The 21,410-nt window shown below is 41.5% G+C and overlaps 2 protein-coding genes across 7 annotated transcripts in view; one reads left to right on the top strand and one right to left on the bottom strand.

Moving 5' to 3' along the window:
- Positions 1-6,252, bottom strand: part of synj1 (synaptojanin 1) — a 40,130-nt gene extending 33,878 nt beyond the window's left edge. For 3 of the 4 annotated variants that reach the window (XM_080780307.1, XM_080780310.1, XM_080780309.1), the window contains exons 1-6: positions 6,187-6,252; positions 4,485-4,641; positions 3,826-3,912; positions 2,679-2,946; positions 2,048-2,273; positions 1,788-1,871 (exon numbers count right to left, since the gene is read on the bottom strand). In XM_080780307.1, coding sequence (XP_080636433.1) covers positions 1,788-1,871; positions 2,048-2,273; positions 2,679-2,946; positions 3,826-3,912; positions 4,485-4,608 — 789 coding nt within the window. In that variant the 5' untranslated portion in view covers positions 4,609-4,641; positions 6,187-6,252. Of the gene's footprint in view, positions 1-1,787; positions 1,872-2,047; positions 2,274-2,678; positions 2,947-3,825; positions 3,913-4,484; positions 4,642-5,666; positions 5,716-6,186 lie in introns of all 4 variants that reach the window. The other variant, XM_080780308.1, reaches the window with a different exon arrangement.
- An 853-nt stretch (positions 6,253-7,105) lies between these two features.
- Positions 7,106-18,216, top strand: LOC308326789 (lysosomal proton-coupled steroid conjugate and bile acid symporter SLC46A3). 3 transcript variants are annotated; one of them, XR_013965127.1, is made up of 7 exons: positions 7,106-7,234; positions 7,717-7,937; positions 11,305-12,187; positions 13,283-13,366; positions 13,546-13,702; positions 15,847-16,447; positions 16,586-18,216. XR_013965127.1 is itself a non-coding variant. In XM_080779818.1 (6 exons), the coding sequence occupies exons 2-6, from the start codon at positions 7,743-7,745 to the stop codon at positions 15,956-15,958; spliced, it is 1,431 nt and encodes a 476-aa protein (XP_080635944.1). In that variant the 5' UTR covers positions 7,106-7,234; positions 7,717-7,742; the 3' UTR covers positions 15,959-18,215. The 3 variants fall into 3 exon arrangements, 1 of the variants encoding a protein (XP_080635944.1); XR_013965128.1 differs by having other exon boundaries at positions 15,847-16,314; positions 16,401-18,215; XM_080779818.1 differs by having other exon boundaries at positions 15,847-18,215.
- Positions 18,217-21,410: the final 3,194 nt, after the last annotated feature.

Raw genomic sequence — 21,410 nt, 5'->3', positions numbered from 1 at the left:
GGATCCTCAGGTAATGGCTGTGAAAAGCACAAGTCCACACTTACAGAAACTCAATGGTATAAATGATTCAGGGAAAGTTTGTTAAGCGTTATTCATAGTCTGGATTTTCGGTGGTGAGGTGACCACCGAACTACAACAGACGTCACGAGGCGCGGTGAAGAGCAAACCACCGCCACCGCCCCAGCCCTTCTCTCTGTTTTTACTCACCACCGCTCAACGTTATTTCACCTCACCACCGAAAATCCAGACTATGAATGAGCCTTTAGGGGGATGCTTTCCGACCTGGCTCTCACCAAAGTTATTATCGTTAACGAAAACTAAACTACACTAATGCTACACTAAACTAATACTACTAGGTGTGATAAAATATTTAACTGAAACTAAACAGTTAACTGAAATATTCAAGTTAACTGAGACAATAGTGTGTACTGTATGTCTTCTCCCGAGGAGCATTGTTTATTGAGACTGGGACGACTACATGATTGTGAGCCAATAGCTACAGTATTGTAATAACTATTCTGAATTTCTTAAATATGGTCCCTGCCAAATATTATAATAATTACATTTTAACTAAACTGAAATGAGCAAGCCCACTCAGGGGAAATAAAGACTGAATTGAACAAAAAAATTAAACTATGCTATTATATCAAATTCTAAAATCTAAACTAGAATAATTCTGACTCCTACCTGACCCATGAAGTCGGGGAGCTGAGGAAAACAGAGAAAAGGCCCTTTACCAAATGCTACGTCTAGTGTCACCCTCTCCCATTATCAGGTGTGTTCCAACCAGTCTGTGCCATGCCAGGAGAAAGTGGGGCCGACTAACAGGACATTAGGAGTGGGTAATTTACACGCACACCGCCACCAGAATTGTATTGAATGTGGTTGAGCAATTTGGAGGAGGGAGGTAGGTATTGTGAAAGTGAAAAGTCATTTGGGAATTGGGTGACAGAGAGCTTTGACCTTGACCCCCATTGACCTTTGGCAAAGCACAGAGGGGGATCCGTTTCTGGCAGTATGAGAAGCCATCACCAGCAGAGTTGCAGAGCAAAGAACAATATAAATATGGGATTTGTTATACCAGGTGGGGGTTCTCATCCGTTCCTTTAGGCTTAGGGTGTCGGTTCTCATTCAGGTGCAACAAAACACCCTTAATGGACTTTTTCTGAACACACAGCATGAACAAACAGGTTGTTAAAACGAAAACGAGGGCTAAGTGTTTGGAACTACTACTTCTAGCAGAGACACAGTGGTGCTGATAGCCACTGGCCCATTTCCTGCATGTTTCCTGCACCTACTGTACCCTGCCCTAAGCAATGCAGACCATTGTTTACACTGCCTAAACAGGCACACATCGACATGCCAAACATTTCTTAGATAACATTCAGGTCTCCTTTTAGAAACGTTTTGAAATAGCTGATGAATGCTCTGTACGATCCATTTGTGCATCTGTATATATACACATTGAAGATGTTTTAACCACTTAAGCCCTATATACAGTATACAAGCTCATATTCCAATGGAACACTGTGTAGATTGGCTTTTTTCCAATATATTTTTCAATTCTCAGCTATGGCTATGACGACCCATAACAGGGACGCTAGGGTTCAAGACTAAATTAATGAACAAGCCTCCGCTGCAACATAATATTTATTGTTGATGTTAGAAAAACAGTTTCCATATAATGAGTACTACACTATATTAACAAAGTGTTTTGTAATGTACATCATTCTAATTAATCATTTAAGTGATCAAACTGATCGCACTGTTAAGTATTTTCCCATTACCTGAATTCCAGGCTGTTCCCAGAACAAAGGAATGGATCCACGGATCTGGATGAATGACGAGACTTTATCATCCAGGAAAATCACCTGTTGGAAGCAGACAGATGGCAATGCTTATCTGGGGACAATTGTAATTGATCTATGGCTGCATATTAATGCTGCCTCCAACCCGACCGATACATTTATTTAATTAGAAAACAACATACACATTTGCCCCCCCCCCCCCCCCCCGCACAGGAACCGTGTGTAGAGCTCTGACCCACCTGTTCCGTTTCTACGAAGTTGGCTACCTGTCCATCGTCATTGGTTCCCCGTACGTTGAACCTGGTGCCCGCCCTCTCTGAGCTGAGGCGGGCGATGATGCAGGCCTTGGCCTGCTTGTGTCCTGCGTAGATGGTCCTAATCTCCACCCCTCCACACATCAGCCTCAGCAGCCAGTCGTCACAGTTCACCCCATAGTGCTTCAGGTGCAGGTGAAGAGACTGGTTCCTGTTCAGTCAACAGTGAGATGATTTAGAAATCAAGAAAGACAGGACAAACAATGACAATACAACAAAACCACAAATCAATCAGCCCACACACCTACAGAAACATGTACCAACAAGCTTAAGCAGGCTTATCTATGCAATTCAATCAGATTTTTCAGCCAGCTTCATGATTAAAATGTGACGCATGAAATCAACATATTCTGACCAAAACAAACTGCATACCACATAAGCACAAATCTCAAGATTCCAGTTTTGACGGTGTCATTCTGTCTCTCCAAATCCAATTTCTCCTTCCTGTCTCCAAAATGTCAATCTAATTGACAGTGACAATTGCTTTCTAAAGAAAAGAATATACAAAAAAAACAATAGCTGAACCTAAAATGGAAAAAGCCATGGTGCTTCCTACCAAAAGAAGCGGTTGTCTGTCATGTCCTCTAGGATTCTGCGGTGAGCATTGAGACTCAGGTCCATGCTGACCCCGGTGGAAGACCAGGCGAAGTAGAAGTGTCCAGAGTTCAACACCTTTCGCACCTCAGAGATACGGTCCTCATCTCCCGGGTCATTCTTCAGGGACACAAAATCCGTCTGTGTGACCCGGAACACCTCAGAGTCCTGGACTTTCCCCACTGAGCTGCACCCCGTCACCACCACTAGACTGTGAAGCATGGAGTCTCCTGCCAGGGAGAAACACAGGAGGTGCTCAAGCCCATATCACTGCACTGCATGATTCAAACAATAATGTCCCAGCTTTTCTAAGATGTCTCTCAGGCTTTACCAAAATGAAGGAGTTCCCGCACATAAATGAAACTGCCTCTAAATAATCTTTTTTGGATATAGTGCATAATGTTTTCAAGCTGCGGTCTATGGTTGAAAGTATCCTAATTCTCCTTCCTTTCATGGTATGGGAAGGCCACACATGAAGACAAGACTGCATTGTGTTCGTTGTTAAATCAACAAGCTAAATTGTTGGTTTAGAGCTCCATTCTATTGACTAGAAAACCTGTGAGAATCTTCAGGCAAACTGATAGGATTATCCAGACAATGAGTGTATTGCTTTACCCATTGGCAGGTTTCAGCACTGAATGCCAACCACTACTAAACTTGTTAAAGTGTTGTGCATGGACTTTTTTAAACTTGTCTATTACTGTATGTCTTGTCTGTCTATTATTGTACAATGTTTCAAATACATCTGAAAAGCGACCAACCAGACTACCGGTATATTTTTATAGTTGTATTTTTGTAATGGTTGATACAGCTTTGCTGTTTTTCCTATAAATTATTTCTTTCCTATATATTATTTGAAAAATACAGGCCAGCCAGATCTCAGAGAGAGAGCTGTAATCTTTTGGACGGCGTTCTCCCTGTTGTGATAACGAAGTCCCTTAAGGTCACGTGGAGGGCAAGAGAAAGCAGCTTACTGGTAAGCAGTCAAAGGGGCCTTCATGGAACAAGGTGGTCATGTCATTGCCTAGGCTCTTCTTGTGGGGTCTGTGGAGTATCTTCCCCTCATCGCAGTGTACTGCAGGTAAGCAGGAGAGGTTTTAGTGACTTACCCAGGTTAAGACGAAGGACGCCCAGAATCCCATAGGCATCGATCATCTTGGTGTATGTGGTTTTAATTGCTTCCTTCTCTGCTGCCGCTATAAGTCAGAAGAGGAAATGGAATAGATCAGATCATGCTTTAGATGCTTGTCCAGTCCATCACTGCGATACTAGTCCAACAGATACATATTTTATCTGTCTATCTTGAATCAGTACTAGCAACTCACAATAAGCAAGCATGTTAATAGCTCAGTGGCACTGTCTTGTCTAAGTACTCTATGGCAGGACAGACCACATGGCATTGGCTGTAGTTGGGACTGAACTTGTGACATTTTACTTGTTGTAGGACAGTAACGACTAACCACCACTCTTCCACTTCCACCTAGGCAGCAGCATTCACTGAGTATCTCTATAAAGCAGTATTCTCAAACCTTTTCAAGTACATATATACAGTAGAACTGCATTATTAATAGAACACAATTCATAGTTTCATACTAGTCTATTGATAGATTAAAGCCATACCTCTAATACAAAAAGTGTATGTTTTCCTGTTGTGTTCAGTTTTTGTGTAGGACTGTGTGAAATGGAACCAAATCTCATCAAGGAAGTCAATGTGTTTTGAATCTACTATACAAACACTGTGGCAGTCCAACCAATCAAAGTGACTTACACAGAACGGCAACGGCTCCTGATTCAAACATGAGACATTCATCTCTGTTCCTGGTTTCCACTATGACACTGTAGGGAGGTGGGTCCAACTTGTGGTAAATTCGATATCCCTTGCTGAAGGCCATTGTTGATCCTAGGTGAAATAACCAACGTCACACCTGAAAACCAATTAGCAGACCATGGTCATGATGATACAGAACATGTAATCATGTCTTTTGCCATTATTATGCAACAATTAAAGATACAGCTACAAACCATTTCCTATATTCGGCCAATAATTTCTCATTGGGTGCATCCCTACTCTCTATGATGCAATACATTTCTGTAGTTTCAGTTTGAGAGTTACTACTATGGAGCAATGTCACCATTGAATTACACAATAATAAGTAAGTACATATTTATATAGCACCTTTCACAGGTCTCACAAAGTAGTACAAAACAAACACTGCAATACCAAACTGCAGGCTACTACTAGTTCAAAATGTAGTTCAATTATTAGTAATTCAGTATAAATTATTAATCAGTAAGTATTATAGTAATGGGACAGTTTTGATATGGCAAATATTTTAAAAGGGAAGTTAAGGGAAGTTATTACTGAAAAATTAATAAAAAAACATACAAGATAGATCATGGATAAAAGTATAGCCTAGTTTTGATAGATGCTAGTAGTTATATTCTATGATATAGCTGGTTACTTGTTCACACATGTTTTATCATTTAAATTAGTTTTTGCCTGAGCACAAATGCTAAGAATGTTAGAGCCATGTTTTGACAAATGCTAAGGTTTTTATCCTGTCGACCTGTCCTATAGTTTCTTATTTGAATCACTCAACTTTCTTTGCACTCAACTTGTGTGACGTTGCGTTTGTTGACTAAGGTTCGTGCCACTTACTCTGATTTCTCATGTGTTGGTCTGTCTGGATAAGTGTGTGTTGCTAAATGCCTAAATTGTAAATTATATGTGATTCTATAATTCAAAAAATATCAGTATGATTAAAACAATTCAAAGCAGTCTTTTAGCATTATTATTGCCACAACTAATCGTTGCATTACAGTGTATTGGTGATGCTGTTATGATATTACTGACTGTGTATGTCATAGGTCTCTGATCGGATCTCTAATATGCAATACATTGATTCAACGGTAGCAAAACATTTGTCATTATGCTGTAATAATCACAGACCCAACACGTCGGCGCTGCTTGCTCAGATCAACGTTATTGAAGACCAGTTCTGCAGGTGGAGATTAATGGTTAGGCCAAAGGACTGGACTGGATCCCATAGCATAGTACGTACCTGCCACTGGTAGTCACGACTTTACACAGCGACAGAATACAGAAGAGCTAACGTGAACCACACCGCATCTGTGTACATGTTTATTATGGACAGTTGAACAAACCACATGCTACGAATATGAACATAAGCTGCTGTCTAATGGCATCTATCAATGTTCACCAGCACAACAGGAAAATATAGCTTAGCTAACATTCGCTAGCTTCCTTTCCTAGCATTATTATGATGCTGTTCCTGTTAGCTCGAGGTTAGCTTATCATTCTGGATTGTACAGCAAGCCGTGCACTCACTGCACTGGTAAAACCAGCAGCATTGTAAACCCATAACGCATTTTCAATGTGTTCCTAAATGAAAGCTCTGTCTCATTTGCCTAAAGAAACAGTGAGGAAGGGCACTGGTGCTTCGCCTTACCGTCTCCCCCGCCGCCGCCGGTGTATCGGGTTCTTTTTCACACAGGCTGCTGCTGTGTGTGGACTGTCCTGTCACAACAAAACCCCTCCCGTCTCATCGCCAATGGTACGTTCCATACGATCAATGGTACAGTCCGCCACAAAACACGCCCTCTCTGGACATGATCCCATCGTCCGGATGGTGAGATTGGCTACTGTGGAGTGTGGACTGGACCATAGACTGTGGACAGCCGTGCACGTGGGACGGTTACAGTCAGTGCGTGTGTGTGCGTGTGTGCGTGTGTGTGTGTGTGTGTGTTTGTGTGTGTGTGTGTGTGTGTGTGTGCGTGCGTGCGTGCGTGCGTGCGCGCGCACTTCAGTGTAAATACTTTATTATAATAACACATTTTTATAGACTTGCTTTTACTACAGGATTTACAGTCCCTTTCGTTATGATAAACGTATAACTCTGCTTTAAACATATACGTTTATGATTATGATGTGTTATCTGAACAAACATCAGTTTTCACAAGTAGATTGCACATTTGGACAATAATTAAATACCGCAGTAAGTTAATAAGTTAACGGCACGGACAACCTGCGCGGTTTCCAGAGCCACGCGGTTGCTAGACAACCAAACCAGCAAATTACAGTGCGACCGTCCCTCCGGGCTATGTGATCTTGACCCAAAACCGTACGAAACAACTAACGTTGCTTGTTATGCCAAGTCATTGATTAACACTGCACAAACAATGTGTTTGTTCCTACTCCTACTCACATTTCATAAGAATAGTGCATTTATGTAGTCTTTTCACAGCCTGTCACAGAAAGTCACAAAATGTCCTCACGATTGACTGTAGCCTACTGTAAATCATCACGATGGACCGCTGTCCTATCGGAGAACAGGGGTGGGACTCGGCAAAGCATAATTTCATAAGACACGGCAGTTAAACAGACAGAGATCAAAACACGACCTCATTGTTAACGACAGATAAAACATGCATTTGTTGACCGACATTATTATGCGTCAGTGAGACCAAAACACAATGAGGCAAACTGCAATTTAAAAGGTACGTAACGTATTTATTCCAGGGCGTGCATTTTTATTTTGTCAAGTTTGACGATCAAAGGCAACCTTTCATGCTGCCTTGTTTACAGATCGTCACTGTCACTGGGGAGAACCTATATCTGTGTTTGATGATTGATCACAAGGTCGCTCTCATGATCTCATCTCAAGAAAAAGTTTTAGTTTGGAGAACTAGACTATAATATAACAAATACAATAGCTGGGTCATAACAGGCTATAAATGATTCCAGGTTGTTATTCCACAGTATCTATTTTATGATCCTGTCGTCAAACTGTAATTTCTCGGTGTCGTTCATTTTAATCCACAGTTTGAATCACATTACTGTAGAATAATTACATTTGTGTGTGTGGACTCGTGCGGATGATCAACTTTAATACATACAGTTGTCCTACCTTCACCCGATTATCACCTGACAACAAGCGAGCTCTAAAACATTTTTTCTCCATTTTTCCTCGCTATTTTAGGGACTTTTCTCGATACAGCCATCAGGATGAAGCGTCTTTTCCTCATAGAGCCTGTCATTGGCCTATATGCCTTTGCCAGTTTTTTGGTGTATCCTCTGGTGCAGCAGTATGTATACAGAAGACTTTGGAAGGATATCACCAACACCACTTATCCTGTCTCTGACAATGCCTCCATATGTGCATTAACAAACATCAGCAGCAACCATACAGACCAAAACGAGGTAAGTTACAAATGAGCAGTGGTGGAAGAAGAAGTACTGATATTTTACTTATTTAAAAGTAGCAATACCACAATATAATTCAAAGTATTGGCTTAAAATATACTTAAAGTACCAAAAGAAAAAGTACTCAAATGTTGTGACCTTTTGTATAAAATATGGATAAAGTGCATGGTTTATGTACCTTTTATAAACTAATAATTTATATGTGCAAAGCATCTAGTAACTAAAGTTTTCAAATAATTGGAGTAAAAGTACAATATTTGCCTCTGAGATGTAATTAAGTAAAATCACACCCTTGTGAAGTGAGGGGCGCTAATATATTAAAGTCTAACTCATGTTGCTGGTGATGTACTATGGTGATGTAAAACAAACACAGACAAAACAAACATTAAACTCTCTTTATTGTTAATGGTGTGTTTGTGTTAGTTAGTTAGTGTTAGTTTGTGTTCGTGAATAAACAAACATTAAACTCTGTCCATGGTCCATGGCGTTTTTGATGTTTTTTAACAAAAAAAAACATTTAACCTGTATATAGGAAGGGCTGGCTGTCCCTCAAAAATATAAAAAAAAGTAACACACATCCCTCTAGGTGTATTTTGGTTTTGTTCCAATGTTTATGTTGACATTCCACTGTTTATGTTGACATGCATCCCTTGGCACAGTTGACAGGGACATGTCTGTCTGTGGGGGGAGGAGGGGGGAAGGGAAGTTCAGCAGAAGCTCTTAATTGATCCCTTTGAACTTCAAAGGGGTTGATTGATTGGGCCATACAAGTGTCTATGCTCATTAGTGCTTGAGTAAATGTACTTAGTTACTTTACCCATTGCAAATGAGAGCAGCAACAAAACAAGCCTTTTTATCTCCTTTATGATGATTTCCTGTTTTTGGCTTTATAGAAGTGTATATTTGTATGTCTCTAAATATTATGAAAATGGTGGACCTGTGGTAGATATTTTTAGAACTCATATCAGAGTCATTAAGAACTACACAGGGCAGAGAGTGGACTGAAACAATGATACTTTTTAATACAAGGGTTCACCAGCCCAGGGAGACTGCACGTATGCAAGCCTCCTGGGCACTTTACATTGCTCTCTTTTATACACACATGAGAGCAGAGAATACATTGAAGGTGTGGTCAGTAGTGGTCAAACATGGTCAGACATTGGCCTCCTGTAAGAATAGGTCTTCTGACAGACAACCAACAGGTGGATAGTATTCTCATTTCAAAACTCCTCTTACAGACCCTCTTGTAAACAAGTGTAAACCCTCTTGTAAACAATGCTTTATGCCTGGTGTCGTCCACTCACAGTTAACAGTTTTTGTATTGAGTTGTGCTTGAAATGTACTGTAATTCTGCAAACTGTTAATAATACTTCAATCAATCACTCAAAACATAATAACACAGCATTGTGTTAAACAGAGCTATGTCACATTGCAATGTTATATACATGTTATACAGTATATACAGGGTATAAAGATTTTTGAAACAAATAGCAGCAATCATTTACAGTCACTTTTGGGACAATTAGCAGAATTTTCCCCCAAACTATTGCAAGTCTACAAACAAATCTAATTTAATATGTATTTAAAGGTAGCAGCTGTTTATATGTGCAGTAGGTCTATGGCAGGGGTTCACACGGTACAGATTGTGCAGGAAACATCGGTTAACCTTTTATCGCAACAGTTCACAAATCATGCTGCTGTGTTTGCCCATTTCTTTAGTGGTGTAACCACTCCCTTACGGAGCTATGTGTGTGGGTGGCTGGCTGGCTGGCTGGGTGCCTGGCTGGGTATGAGCACGAAAACAGCATGGTTGTTTTTCACCACCTGTGCACAACCTGTGCAACAACACACACACAAACACACACGCACAGTGACAGTACAGTACAGTACAATAGAGGGTATACAGTAGAGGGACCGGCACACGGTAACTCTGTCATTTCTCAACCGTTTCGGACACGGGGCGGCTCGCCGGAACCGGGCCGGCACCCTGGGTGCGTTCCTGTGAGTCTGGAACCCTCCCCCCGGGAACCCCCACACGGAGTTGCACCACTCACTTCACACGGGTGTGATTTTTGTATTTCTCCCAGTAGGTATGGGAGACTTTTATGCTTTCAAACTCACTTGAGTGATAAGTGACAGATAATAACTATAATACATTAAGAACTAATACATGCTTATTTTAGACAACCACGTGGCAAGCCGGTCATGGGCAGGGTCAATCCACTATCCTTGGTTAATTGATTACCTGGTTTCACAAACACACAAGAAAGCAAAAAGCATGATAAACTTAATTTGGTTTAGAATCACACTGATTTTCAACACACAAGTAAAATACATACAGTACAAAGAAAGCCATGCTTAAGTCATCAAGTTAATTTGTTAATTTTTCATCTTAATTTTTAAGTAACTTTGTGTGTGCCTGTGGCTGGGTGGCTGGGTGGGTGGCTGGGTGTGTCTGAGCACGGAAATTGCATTTGGTTCCGGGGACCCCCACACAGAGTTGCACCACTTACTTCACACAGGTGTGACTTTTCATTATCTCTCATGCCTATATAATACACTTTTCTTTTTAGTATCTATTTGTGTGGGGAAAAAAATAATAATACATGGTAATTCCTTCTGTTTTGCACAGTATGTTCACATGGAACATTTCCTACAAAAGCTCAGGTCATATTGCGGGTTAGAAGAAATGAAACAAAACAGGTACAGTAACCACAGTTAGCTGCTGTGTTGCCATAATCAATAGAATATGAAAAGACGTCTTGAATTTATGCTGGATGTTCTGGTGTCAGGTGTCACCATGTTGGCTTATTTCCTCTTTTTCATGTTGGCTTATGTTGTTATTGTGACGCAAGTATGACAGGGTAGACCAGGTGAATTTATTGTTAAGCGCTTTGAATGAGGGAACTGAGAACTGAGCCGTTGATCTGGAAAAGCGTGTATTTTCCTTCTGCTTGTGAACAAAACATTACTTTATTTCATTGTCTTGGCTAGCATATTGTATTTCACTAAACACATTTCAAAAGCTTTCCTGCGGTTTAATGAGGTTAATTACTGAAATGAAAGAATGGGTTGAATTGTTTCTTTTCTTCCCCCCCCCCCCCCCCCCCCCCCCCCCCCCCACACACATTTTCAAAAACAACAAAAATTGCAGATCTACCAGCTTTTGGACCTGTAAGCTTGTACTGTAGATCAGCTATTTTAGCTATGAATACAATCTTGAGATTTTGACTTGCCCATTCATTGGTGTCTTGGGCAATGCCAATGCTCTAGTCTAGAATACACAAAAACAGCAAAAGACAACTACAGCAACCTATATCCCTGTGTTGGCACTGATGCATTCTCTGTCTTCTGTGTTCTGCAGGAGGTGCAGAGGCAGGCGTCTCTTTTCTCCCTCTACACTGAGCTCTTTAGCATCATACCATCCCTGACCGTCACCCTCCTGCTGGTGGCATACAGTGACCAGCGAGGACGCAAGATGACAATTATCCTGCCTCTGATCGGCTCGCTGATCTACACCCTGTCCTTCCTGGCCCTGTCCTATTTTGAGCTCAACGTCTACCTGCTGATCGGCGCCTCCCTGCTCAGCTCGCTGTTTGGCGGTCTGGGAACGTTCCTAGGCGGATGCTTCGCCTATGTTGCTGACCTGTGCGAGGACGGGCAGAGGAGGACACTGCGAATGGCCGGGGTGGACATGGTGATCGGTTTGGTGTCTGGGGTGGCTTCCTTGTCCTCCGGCTATTTCCTGAGGGCCGCAGGCTTCAACTGGCCTTTCTTCACCGGCGCCATTTTACAGTGTTTCTGCCTCCTGTATGCCGTGTTCATCCTGGAGGAGACCGTCAAAAAGCCCCCGGAAGACGATGCCGCCGTAAACAGGCACCCTCGCCGCTCTGACCTGAAGCAGATGCTTTATGGGATCTACCATCTGTACGCAGGGGCCACGTGCAGACGAAACGTCCTTATAGTCCTCATCCTCCTCATCTTCGCCACCTTCTCTTTCGCCTATGTGGGTGGACTCTCTATGATCACGTTGTACGAGCTCAAGGCGCCACTCTGCTGGAGCGAGATTCTGATCGGCTACGGCTCGGCCCTGTCCACTTCGGTGTTCCTGACAAGCTTTCTGGGAGTGTCAGCGTTGATGTACTGTGGCGTGCCACCGCTGCTAATTGTCCTCATAGGGATCCTCTCCGTCATGGCAGGGATGACCCTTTTGGCTTTCGCCAACACCACTACATTGATGTTCCTGGGTGAGAAGTTTACAAGTTAACATTTTCGAAATTGTTATACACTACCTAATAAACGCCAGGGGTCTGATTATTATGTTAGTCAGCCTCATTTATATTTTGTTGAATGGCGGTGTCCTGCGCCGAAAATAGAAGATCTACATGTCTCCAAGTGTCGCGTCCGCAGCTCTCCTATTTTTGGTGCACCACTCACCGTGAATCTAGCAAAGGTCCTCACAACCACAAGTATAGAACACCACTACACCAAAGCTCTGCGTCCCCCCCCCCCAAAAAAGGTTGTAGGTTTAACTCGCGCCATACTCAGCCAATTCACAACCGATTGTTATAATTCATAGTGAGCTATACTCCGTGAAGTGTATATTATCATTGAGTGTATACATCATGTTTTATATGCCTTTCCGACTCGGAGAGAGATGGGAACGTTGGGTTATAATAATGCCCAGCGAGAGAGAGAGAGAGAGAGAGAGAGAGTGAAACGGTTCTGAACCATGTTCAGACCAGGTAGCCTAATTATGCAATGAATTATAGACAAAATGTCCTTTGTAATCGTATATGAGAGAACATTAAACGATAGATAGCCTACACAGTGTTCTATGGCACATTCAAAGTTAAATAAAGTTGCCATACAGATACAGCGGAGATATATTAGCAGCATTGCCTGCAATGTATGTTCACCATACCCTATAATTTTGCACTAAAACATGCTCAACAGGAACTGTAACCAGTTTGGTGCAAAAATAAATAAAAGCCTACTGCAAAAAAAGCCAGTTAACCAGTTCCTTTTAACCAGACAGTTTTCTGAAAAAGCTATGTTTCTATGTCAGTCGTTCTTCGATTTTTCAAAAATAGCTAAAGCATAACATAATGCTAACACCAAAAGGGGTTTCCTGCTCAAAATGGGTTAAACGCCCAGGGTCCAAATCGATTTAGCATATTAAACACCGGGCTACTATTTGGACAAATACGGGTAATGAAAAACATGTTATACTGTTAGCTCTGGAATAAATGTTTTATGAATTGCTAAAATAAAGTTGATAACTTGTTCCAAGACAGTAATGTGCTCTAATAACATCCACTCTTGTCTGTTCCTGACCACAGTGAGACTACCAATGCTCTTGGCTATCATGCCATTCCCAGTTCTACGTGGTATGATGTCAAAGCTTGTCTCAAAGACAGAGCAAGGTAAGCAAGCTACAGTACATATAATGGAGTAAAACAAACAAGTCCTGCTTGTTGGCTTCATACAGTACTGTACTTTTCCTTTCTGGTCAGTGGTCTATGCTCCTTCTATGATACCTGTGTGCATTATGTCACTACTAATTTATTGTGTGTTTCTCTCCCCTTCCTGTGTTGTTCTACAGGAGCTCTGTTTGCCTGTGTTGCCTTCGTGGATAGCCTAAGTAGCAATTTAGCATATACTGTTTTCACTACCATCTATGCAGCAACTGTGTCGTGGTACCCTGGTTTCAGCTTTATACTGGCTGCAGGACTCTGTTCCATTCCCATTGTACTGCTGGGGTAAGTTCAACATGTTATCACATTGCTAATGGTCCAAAAATAATTGGCCAAAAGGCCCCAAATATATCTACAGCAGTGTCATGTTAACCAGGAATACCTCATTTATTTTGTGAGGGTACCTACCTTAGGGGACAAGGGGAGGATATGCAAACCCCACACAGAAAACTAGTCCTTTTAATAGGACTTTCCCGTATCATATTATGATTTGCTTTGGTTGTAGTGTAAAATAAATCTGTCTATGAGCAAAATTGCCATAGAGACCACACCAAACAAATAAGTAATGATCCATTCCTGTGTACTTGCCATACTTGCCATACTAAAGCATCTCCCATATTATCTGCCTGGTGGTCATAAAACACTAAGGTCTAAGAAGATATCACTAAATGAAGAACATCCCTACATCTGGCATGCTGTATCTTGAGTTGTTGTGTTAGTCAAAGTGCTGAGTCAGGGGCAGCATAGCGTGACACTTGAAACTGTCTGAGTGAACTAACAAAACACAGTCACATGCAATGCACTCTCAGCTACATGGAAGGTAGTCTTTGACATCTCGCGTTACCAGAATGTTGCCTCTCGCAATTTCCAAATGCTTTCATCATACAGTGGAGCCTCCTCAACACTTCCTTTTCGTCTTTACAGTCGCGCACATTTATCCTAATATGAATAGAAATCATCTAAGCATATATAGCTTGCTGCTTATCAGAAAAGGAAATAAAAAAATAAGCTCTAAAGATATTTTAAAATATATATTTTTTAATGAAATGGTAGCTTCCTTACTCGGATTTCGGGAGGTGTAGTTCCAGACTCTATATAGAATTCGGAGATTGTGGAATAGTTGTCTAGCTATGCGAGACTATGTTTGACATAACAGGACCCCCTTGCTTTGCTGATTCTCGCTCTGTCACTACAGTCAATGTACAAGTGTCCTTTGCAGACTACTATACTGTAGAATTAAGCAATATCACAGTACTGTTACACTTACAGTAGATCAGCACAGCTGTGATTTGGTTGCAGGGCCAGTGTGGCCACAGGTGTTTGTGGAGCATTATAGTGTGCGGATCGGATCATCACATGATACTACAGTACGTTACCGACCGTGAAACATTCCAGTGCCGTTATGCTGTGTATCAGCACTCATGGAATGTCTTTTGTCTAATCAAATTCCTTGGTCCTGAAATGATAAAATTCCTTTTACAAGAGGGTTAGTAGAGGAACATGTATGTTTTTGTGTTTCAAGGAGGCACTATTTTTTACAACCATTATTTATTACATTACATATTGTAGTAGTATACCTTTTCTTAGCCAAAGTGGGACACAGAAATGAGATGGCTCAGCCATTTCGGGCATACATACAGTAAGACACATGACATACTGTAACACGACGTGACGTTTTCAAATGCGGCCTTGTGACATCTGATGCATATCTCTACCTGGGACTGGATCAGTATCAGTATTGTATGATGGGTGTGTACAAATAAACATTATGCAGAGCAAAAATCGACACAAAGATCAGGATTGTATGAAGAGGAAACTAGACTTGGGAAGTTGTGCACTTTAAGCATGCTCTGTAGTTGGTGGTCACAGGCTTTCAGGGGAAATTAATGCGGGTAGCAGAGTTGTGACTTGTGAGAATAGATCATACAGGAACAATTACAAATGTTGGTATATGTTGGTCTTACACTCTAACAGTCTGTGTTCTGAGTCCAATAACATTTCAGAGCAACATTAACGTTCACACATTTTAAATAGCTATATTCTGTTCAAGATCAAATATTAATTAATTAGCTACTTTGTTAGCAGATATACAGACTTTTGACTCCGACAATTTTCAAAGGCTTCCGTCATACAGTCTGCAACAGAAGCACTGAAAACCATCAGCGGATATCTGCTTTCTAATTAAAGCGTTCATTAAATGCTATACCGTATATACCATCTGTGTGGTAAATACAGTATATTTATTCTGTAACGCTGTAAACTTTGCCTCAATTTATCATGAACTTAAGTTTTAAATAATGCTTAATGGTTAAATAAAAGAGGAAGTTTCACAGTGCACTCTCTACTGCACTGTGAAACTTCCTCTTTTGGATATATTCAGAGATATTTGTTATTTTTCTATTTTCACATGAATATGTCTTTGCTTTCAGGGTTGTGTGTGTACTGGGAATAGACCATTCCCTAGAGAAGAAGGAGGATTCAGAGACAGAGAGACTCCTCTCAGGTGAAAACCAGAATGACAACGCTCCAGTCATGAGCTGAGGAACAAAAAGGGAGAACTGGAAGCTCTCCAGCACTTGTTTTTCGTAATACTTCTTTTGTATTATTTTTAAACAGCTCTTTGTCTTACATTCAACTGATTCAAAGCACTTTTATAGATGAACTCAAAGCTCAACAGGACTCAATCGTGTTTTTTACAAATCCTTACAGACTGTACAGAATAATTCAAGTCACTGACTGACTCAGGTTGCAAGTTACATGCCGGTACCCAGGGTCCACGTTTTAGCAGTTACAGATCAGGAGTCAAAGATTTAGTGCAAGTTCTTGGTTATTGATTTGACCTCAGATGTATTTACTTAAAAAAAGATGTGTGTGTGTGTGTGTGTGTGTGTGTGTGTGTGTGTGTGTGTGTGTGTGTGTGTGTGTGTGTGTGTGTGTGTGTGTGTGTGTGTGTGTGTGTGTGTGTACGTGTGCGTGCGTGCAGGTTTTTTGTGTTTGTTTTTTACAATGTGCCATAATCTCAAACTGTTTGTTTAACCCATTTTGACCGGGAACCCCTTTTGGTGGTTAGCTTGTAGGTCTGCTATTTTTGAAAAATCGTTAAAATGTGCCTCAAATCTTTTAGAAAATTGTCATGATTTATTATTATTTCGACGTCAGGCCTAAAAGGGTTACACATTCTGTGAATCAATTCAGATAAGTTGCACTTTGTCACGATGGATGTTTTTCCTGTGTTTGAGGCACCAACAGACCCCCAAAGCGACAGATCTCTAAAATATACATTACAGTCACTTGACCTTTTTTTTAAAATGTTTAATCGTATTCCTTTAACTGGATATACAATAGAAGATTTATATGTGTTTCATCCATTAATAATCTACTTAGTACTTACTTACCACTGCTCTGGTGTCAAGTTGTATGTGATCCTTCTCATGGCATATTAGTAGAATGTTTAAACAGGAAAGGGGAATTAATAAGGGCTTTTAAAAGACACATTTGTGCAACTTTTTAAAGAACTTCAAAAAGATAGACAACCTGAGTGCTCACTTAAGTGTCCAAACATGGTCTAAACCCAAACAAAAGAGGGAACCTAAAACTGGAAGAAAATAACTATTGGCATTATGTTCTAAACAAGGTCCCCTGGCAGGCACAGGTGTTCCACATCTCTGAATCAGGTTGTCTGTCTCTGGGAGCCCCATATCCTGCCAGAAAGACCCACTTAATTTTAGGGAGCTAAGAATGGGGCGGACAAGACAGTAATAGAAACACATGCAACAGACACACACCTCGTTTCCACTGTAGTAGTAAATAATAATGGTAAAGCCATCACGGCAGAATTTGACATTCCATAGACAATGTATGCTATATGGCAAATAACAACTGGGTTGACTTGCCAGGCCTCTGGGATGTGGCAGAGCAAGACTTGCTCACCTATCTTTGGAAAAATATTTTCCCCCTATTTTCAAATAGCTTCTTTAAATAATTGTCTTTCAACTGCATACTATATGGTTAATGTTTAATCAAAGTAATCAATTAGAAAAGTGTTCCCCTCGGGGCGCAGGTCACGGCCATGCTAGGTTGCCTACCCAGGTCTTGTAAACTTTTGAAGTCAGTCATAACCAGTTGGAATGGAATATGAAACATGTGACTCGTAGTACATCTTGACCACATGACTCCAGAGATAATGTGTAATGATTTGTGTGAGGTTTGGACAACATTTCTATAAACAGCAGCATAAGGTTTGTTTTACAGAAAATTATATTAATGCCGGACAATCTTGTCAGGCAGAAATGGGCAGGGCCTATATGGAGAGTTGCTTTATGAGCCAAGGTATTTGCCTGTTATAGCGTCACCATGAGGCTCATTTGAAAACCTTTTTTTACAAAAACGTTACACACTCACAAGCAGTGGTGGGAAGTAACTCAATTACACACTTTTGTCTTCAATGTTTGTGTTTACACAAACACTCCAAGCTGGGCATGGGTGTCAAACATGTGAGTACTTTGTCCACCACTGCTTTAAAGTATGGATGGGAAAAACTGAAGACCATCTGATGTTAATTTCATATTGGCCACTAGGGGTCAATCCTGGTCCAGGGTTTTAGCAGTAGACATAATGGGGCAACATCACAGCAGGCACTAGAGAGTGAACATGAAGGAATGAATGAATGCACATTGGTTTAGAGACTGTCTCTTTTTGAATAAAAAACAAAAATACAGAACTTGGTGCAATTATTCAATATACAGTAGTCACTGGCATACTACGCACACCTATTCTTGAAACCATTGGTTCAAAACGCTTCATGCCTGTTTCCCATTACTCAGTCTCCACCATATAATAGTCTATTACTTTGCCTCAAATACAATATGTAGGCCTATTTGTACCCATATTGCAACTGTCATTTATTCTCCATGGAAATAAAAAGAGGTCCTGCTTTGAACATCATTCCTATTTTATACTGTAAGATAGCCGATCTACAAGCTCACAACACTGTTGTGTTATGAAGTAAAGACCAGGCAGGGTTAGGCAGTATGCTCTTTACACACAATAAGAAGGGTCGTGATGATGGAAATCATGGCACATTAACAATATAGTTGATGTCTCATTCTTGCAAGTTGATGCCTTTATTTGCAGTTAAAAATAGACCTTGGTCGCTTTATCACAGCATAATGTTCATGTTCTGCGTGGATACTCATTACACAGACATCAGTTTGAACTTGAAGAAAATATATTTTTGGGTCAATCAATAGCATGAAAAAAATCATATGGATCTCAAGTAACAGTAAGTAATCTCAGGTTCGGCTCTAATGTAGATCTCAGACTTCATGTGGCCAGTCATACGACGCCAAATGTAGGCAGGATTTGAGCCAGATCCAAGCCCCTTTGACTTCCATTATAACCTTTTTAAATGTATAAAACTAGAAATTTGACCGCTCACTTCTGTCACAGTGGCAAAAGGGTCTTCTGGGAGCACACGTGAGGGACGGTGACTTGGGCAGTGGAGTGTGGACAGTGGGTAAACTTTTGCTTTGTAGTAGAGGGATGGTGTGCGGTTTGCAGAAGCAATCTGTATCTGTCACTAGTAATTGGTCCAGCATTTTGTGAAATTAACTCTGGACACACTGACAGATAGACCCTTGCCGTAAAAATGCTCCTAGTGTGTAAGGACCTCAAAGCATAAAGGTTGTTGTTGCAGACATCATGATATCCAATGGTCATATGACTATAGTAATGTCTCCACATAATGTCATGGTCCCAACACCACCGTGAAATTGTTCCATTTAGAGGCAGATTGTGGACTGATGAGCCATCTACATAACTTCATGCATCCATTCATGTCCACAGTCGACAGACTGATGCCAGTGTACTGTTCTGTAAAAATGAAGGACTGCTGATGTTGTAGTCAACTTTAATGGTCTAAATTCTGCTCTTATGGTTTGTAATGGTCCCCTTCACCTTTAGTTGCCATCTTTCATCATTGTCCTAGAGAGGGAGGTTTGTTTTCGTATGTACTGTGGCAACCCAGGGGAGAATAGGTACAGATTCACAATAAAGTAAGAGGCTCGGAGTCAGAGGCAACATAAACTTAAATCGTCTTTTATTTAAAGTCTTAGGGAAAGGGGAAAACGGGGCAAAACATCAACATAAAGGTTCCTCTTCTCAGGGGCTTAGGCTTCTCACTTGCAGTCCTGTGGGTAGAGCAGAGAGAGAGCTAGTGACTTAGTTGGGGGAGGGTGCTGTAGGCTCTCCCTTGAGGAGTTCAGTCGGCCTAGGAGGGAGGGAGAGAGAACGATACCAGGTGAGCCACAATACACGCACAGCACATCCACGTGGGTCCAAAGTTTGTAGTTAGGTCTTGTACTCACTTGAGAGATCTCCCTCATACCAGCCTCCTCATGCACAGCGATTCCTCCCTCCTCACTCCTCCAGCAGTTCAGACTCACTCACCAGACAGCTTGGGCGTCGGCTCTTTAACAGCTTCTGGTGATTGCCTTACTGGCTGCAGGTGCGTCCATGTCCAGGCTCCCATTGGCTGCAATACCTGTACCGGGTGATATACTCCCTCTATCACCTCCCCCAGCCTCATTCTGTGGGGAATAGGCCTGGCTGTTTCCCCTGGTTTGCCACAGTACACATATACAGTATGTATATCACCATATTATTCTTGGAACCACCCTGTCTGGAAGAGAGATTTGAGATCTGGGCAAGTGTGTACTTTTGTTCGTTTGTCTGTATAGTGTACTGTATACTCAACTCACATGCACGTTGGTTCACATGCATGGGTGCGTGCATGTTGTATGGATGATGAATGCATGGCAGCCATGTTGCCCTGTTCACACAAGTCCTGGCGCAGCTCCAATCAGATTGCGTGGCCGGTTAGTTAGCATGGCCATGGGATATATCTGTGTGAAACTCGGGCCTACAATATGTAACCACTGTGCATCACTGCAGAAGATGGATGAGCTGAGAGGGGATCCACTGTGATGCATTGTGATGCATTGGAACCCAATTCCCTTACACAGGGGTGGATCTGCACCCAGTAAACCGTCCACAACACGGACACAATACACAACTGCAGATTACAAATGATAGATCACACAACATGGATTATCAGCAGGTTCTCAATTCTCTTCTGGTGGAACTAGAGTAGTACTACTGATGGGTTTTTTGTCTATACACATATAATCAGTGATGGATTTAGATTTAAGATAACATATCAATGTTATGATAGAACTACTAGGCCTATACTGTTAGTGTTTGTGCTGTACTCACCCCAGGAACCCTGGTTTATTTCCCCCCATGGATACTGGTGGTGTTACTTTGGACTGGCTGTATACTTCTGTAGGTCCATACATAGACTGAGACAAAATATGCATTCGAAGACCACATTCGAGAGCGTGGTTCGTTCCCTAAACCCGATAAGAGCTCAGCGGGATGTACACCCAATGAATGGGGCCAGGGCCATTCGTGCTGCTACGGGACTCACATGTCGAGCTCTTATTTGAACAAACCTTAGTCCTGACAGGGCAAGAAAAGAAAACTATAGACATACAGTACATGTCATGACATAAAAGTGCAGAGTCTGCAGACATAGAATGCCTGTAGGTCTAATATCCCCCTTTTCTGCTTGCGGAGGTCATGCCTGCATGCGTGGACGGTCTTGATGCACAGAAACCCAGATAATGTCTGATCATTTGTAGCATGTAATTATTCGATTTCCACCCTCAGCTGGGGAGAATCATGACTGTGAGATAATTGTAAGGTGACGCCAATATGGAGTTAGAATTGAACCTATAGTGCCGGAGGTTACACGGACGATAATTTGTTGCAGGACTCGCTTGGCAATGAACATGAGGTTTCTGGTTTATAAAAAGAAAAAGGAAAAGACATAAGACTGGGGTGTGGTGAGCAGTGATGATAAAGGTTGCTATACACTCAGACAGTTGCCAGAGGCAACAGGCTATGGGGGAGATGGAAATGGTGGTGGTAGTGG

The sequence above is a fragment of the Protomyctophum bolini genome (genome assembly GCF_963924005.1).
Source record: "Protomyctophum bolini genome assembly, chromosome: 13".
Taxonomy (NCBI): domain Eukaryota; kingdom Metazoa; phylum Chordata; class Actinopteri; order Myctophiformes; family Myctophidae; genus Protomyctophum; species Protomyctophum bolini.
The sequence above is the reverse complement of the archived record's forward strand: the minus strand, read 5'-3'. Positions and strand labels throughout refer to the sequence as shown.

What these genes read in the sequence shown, in the direction of transcription:
- LOC308326789 (XM_080779818.1), top strand. Translation starts at nt 7,743, where the DNA reads ATGAAGCGTCTTTTCCTCATAGAGCCTGTCATTGGCCTATATGCCTTT. An exon ending in ACCATACAGACCAAAACGAG is followed by an intron (nt 7,938 to 11,304) that starts GTAAGTTACAAA and finishes TGTGTTCTGCAG; the next exon opens with GAGGTGCAGAGGCAGGCGTC. An exon ending in CACTACATTGATGTTCCTGG is followed by an intron (nt 12,188 to 13,282) that starts GTGAGAAGTTTA and finishes TCCTGACCACAG; the next exon opens with TGAGACTACCAATGCTCTTG.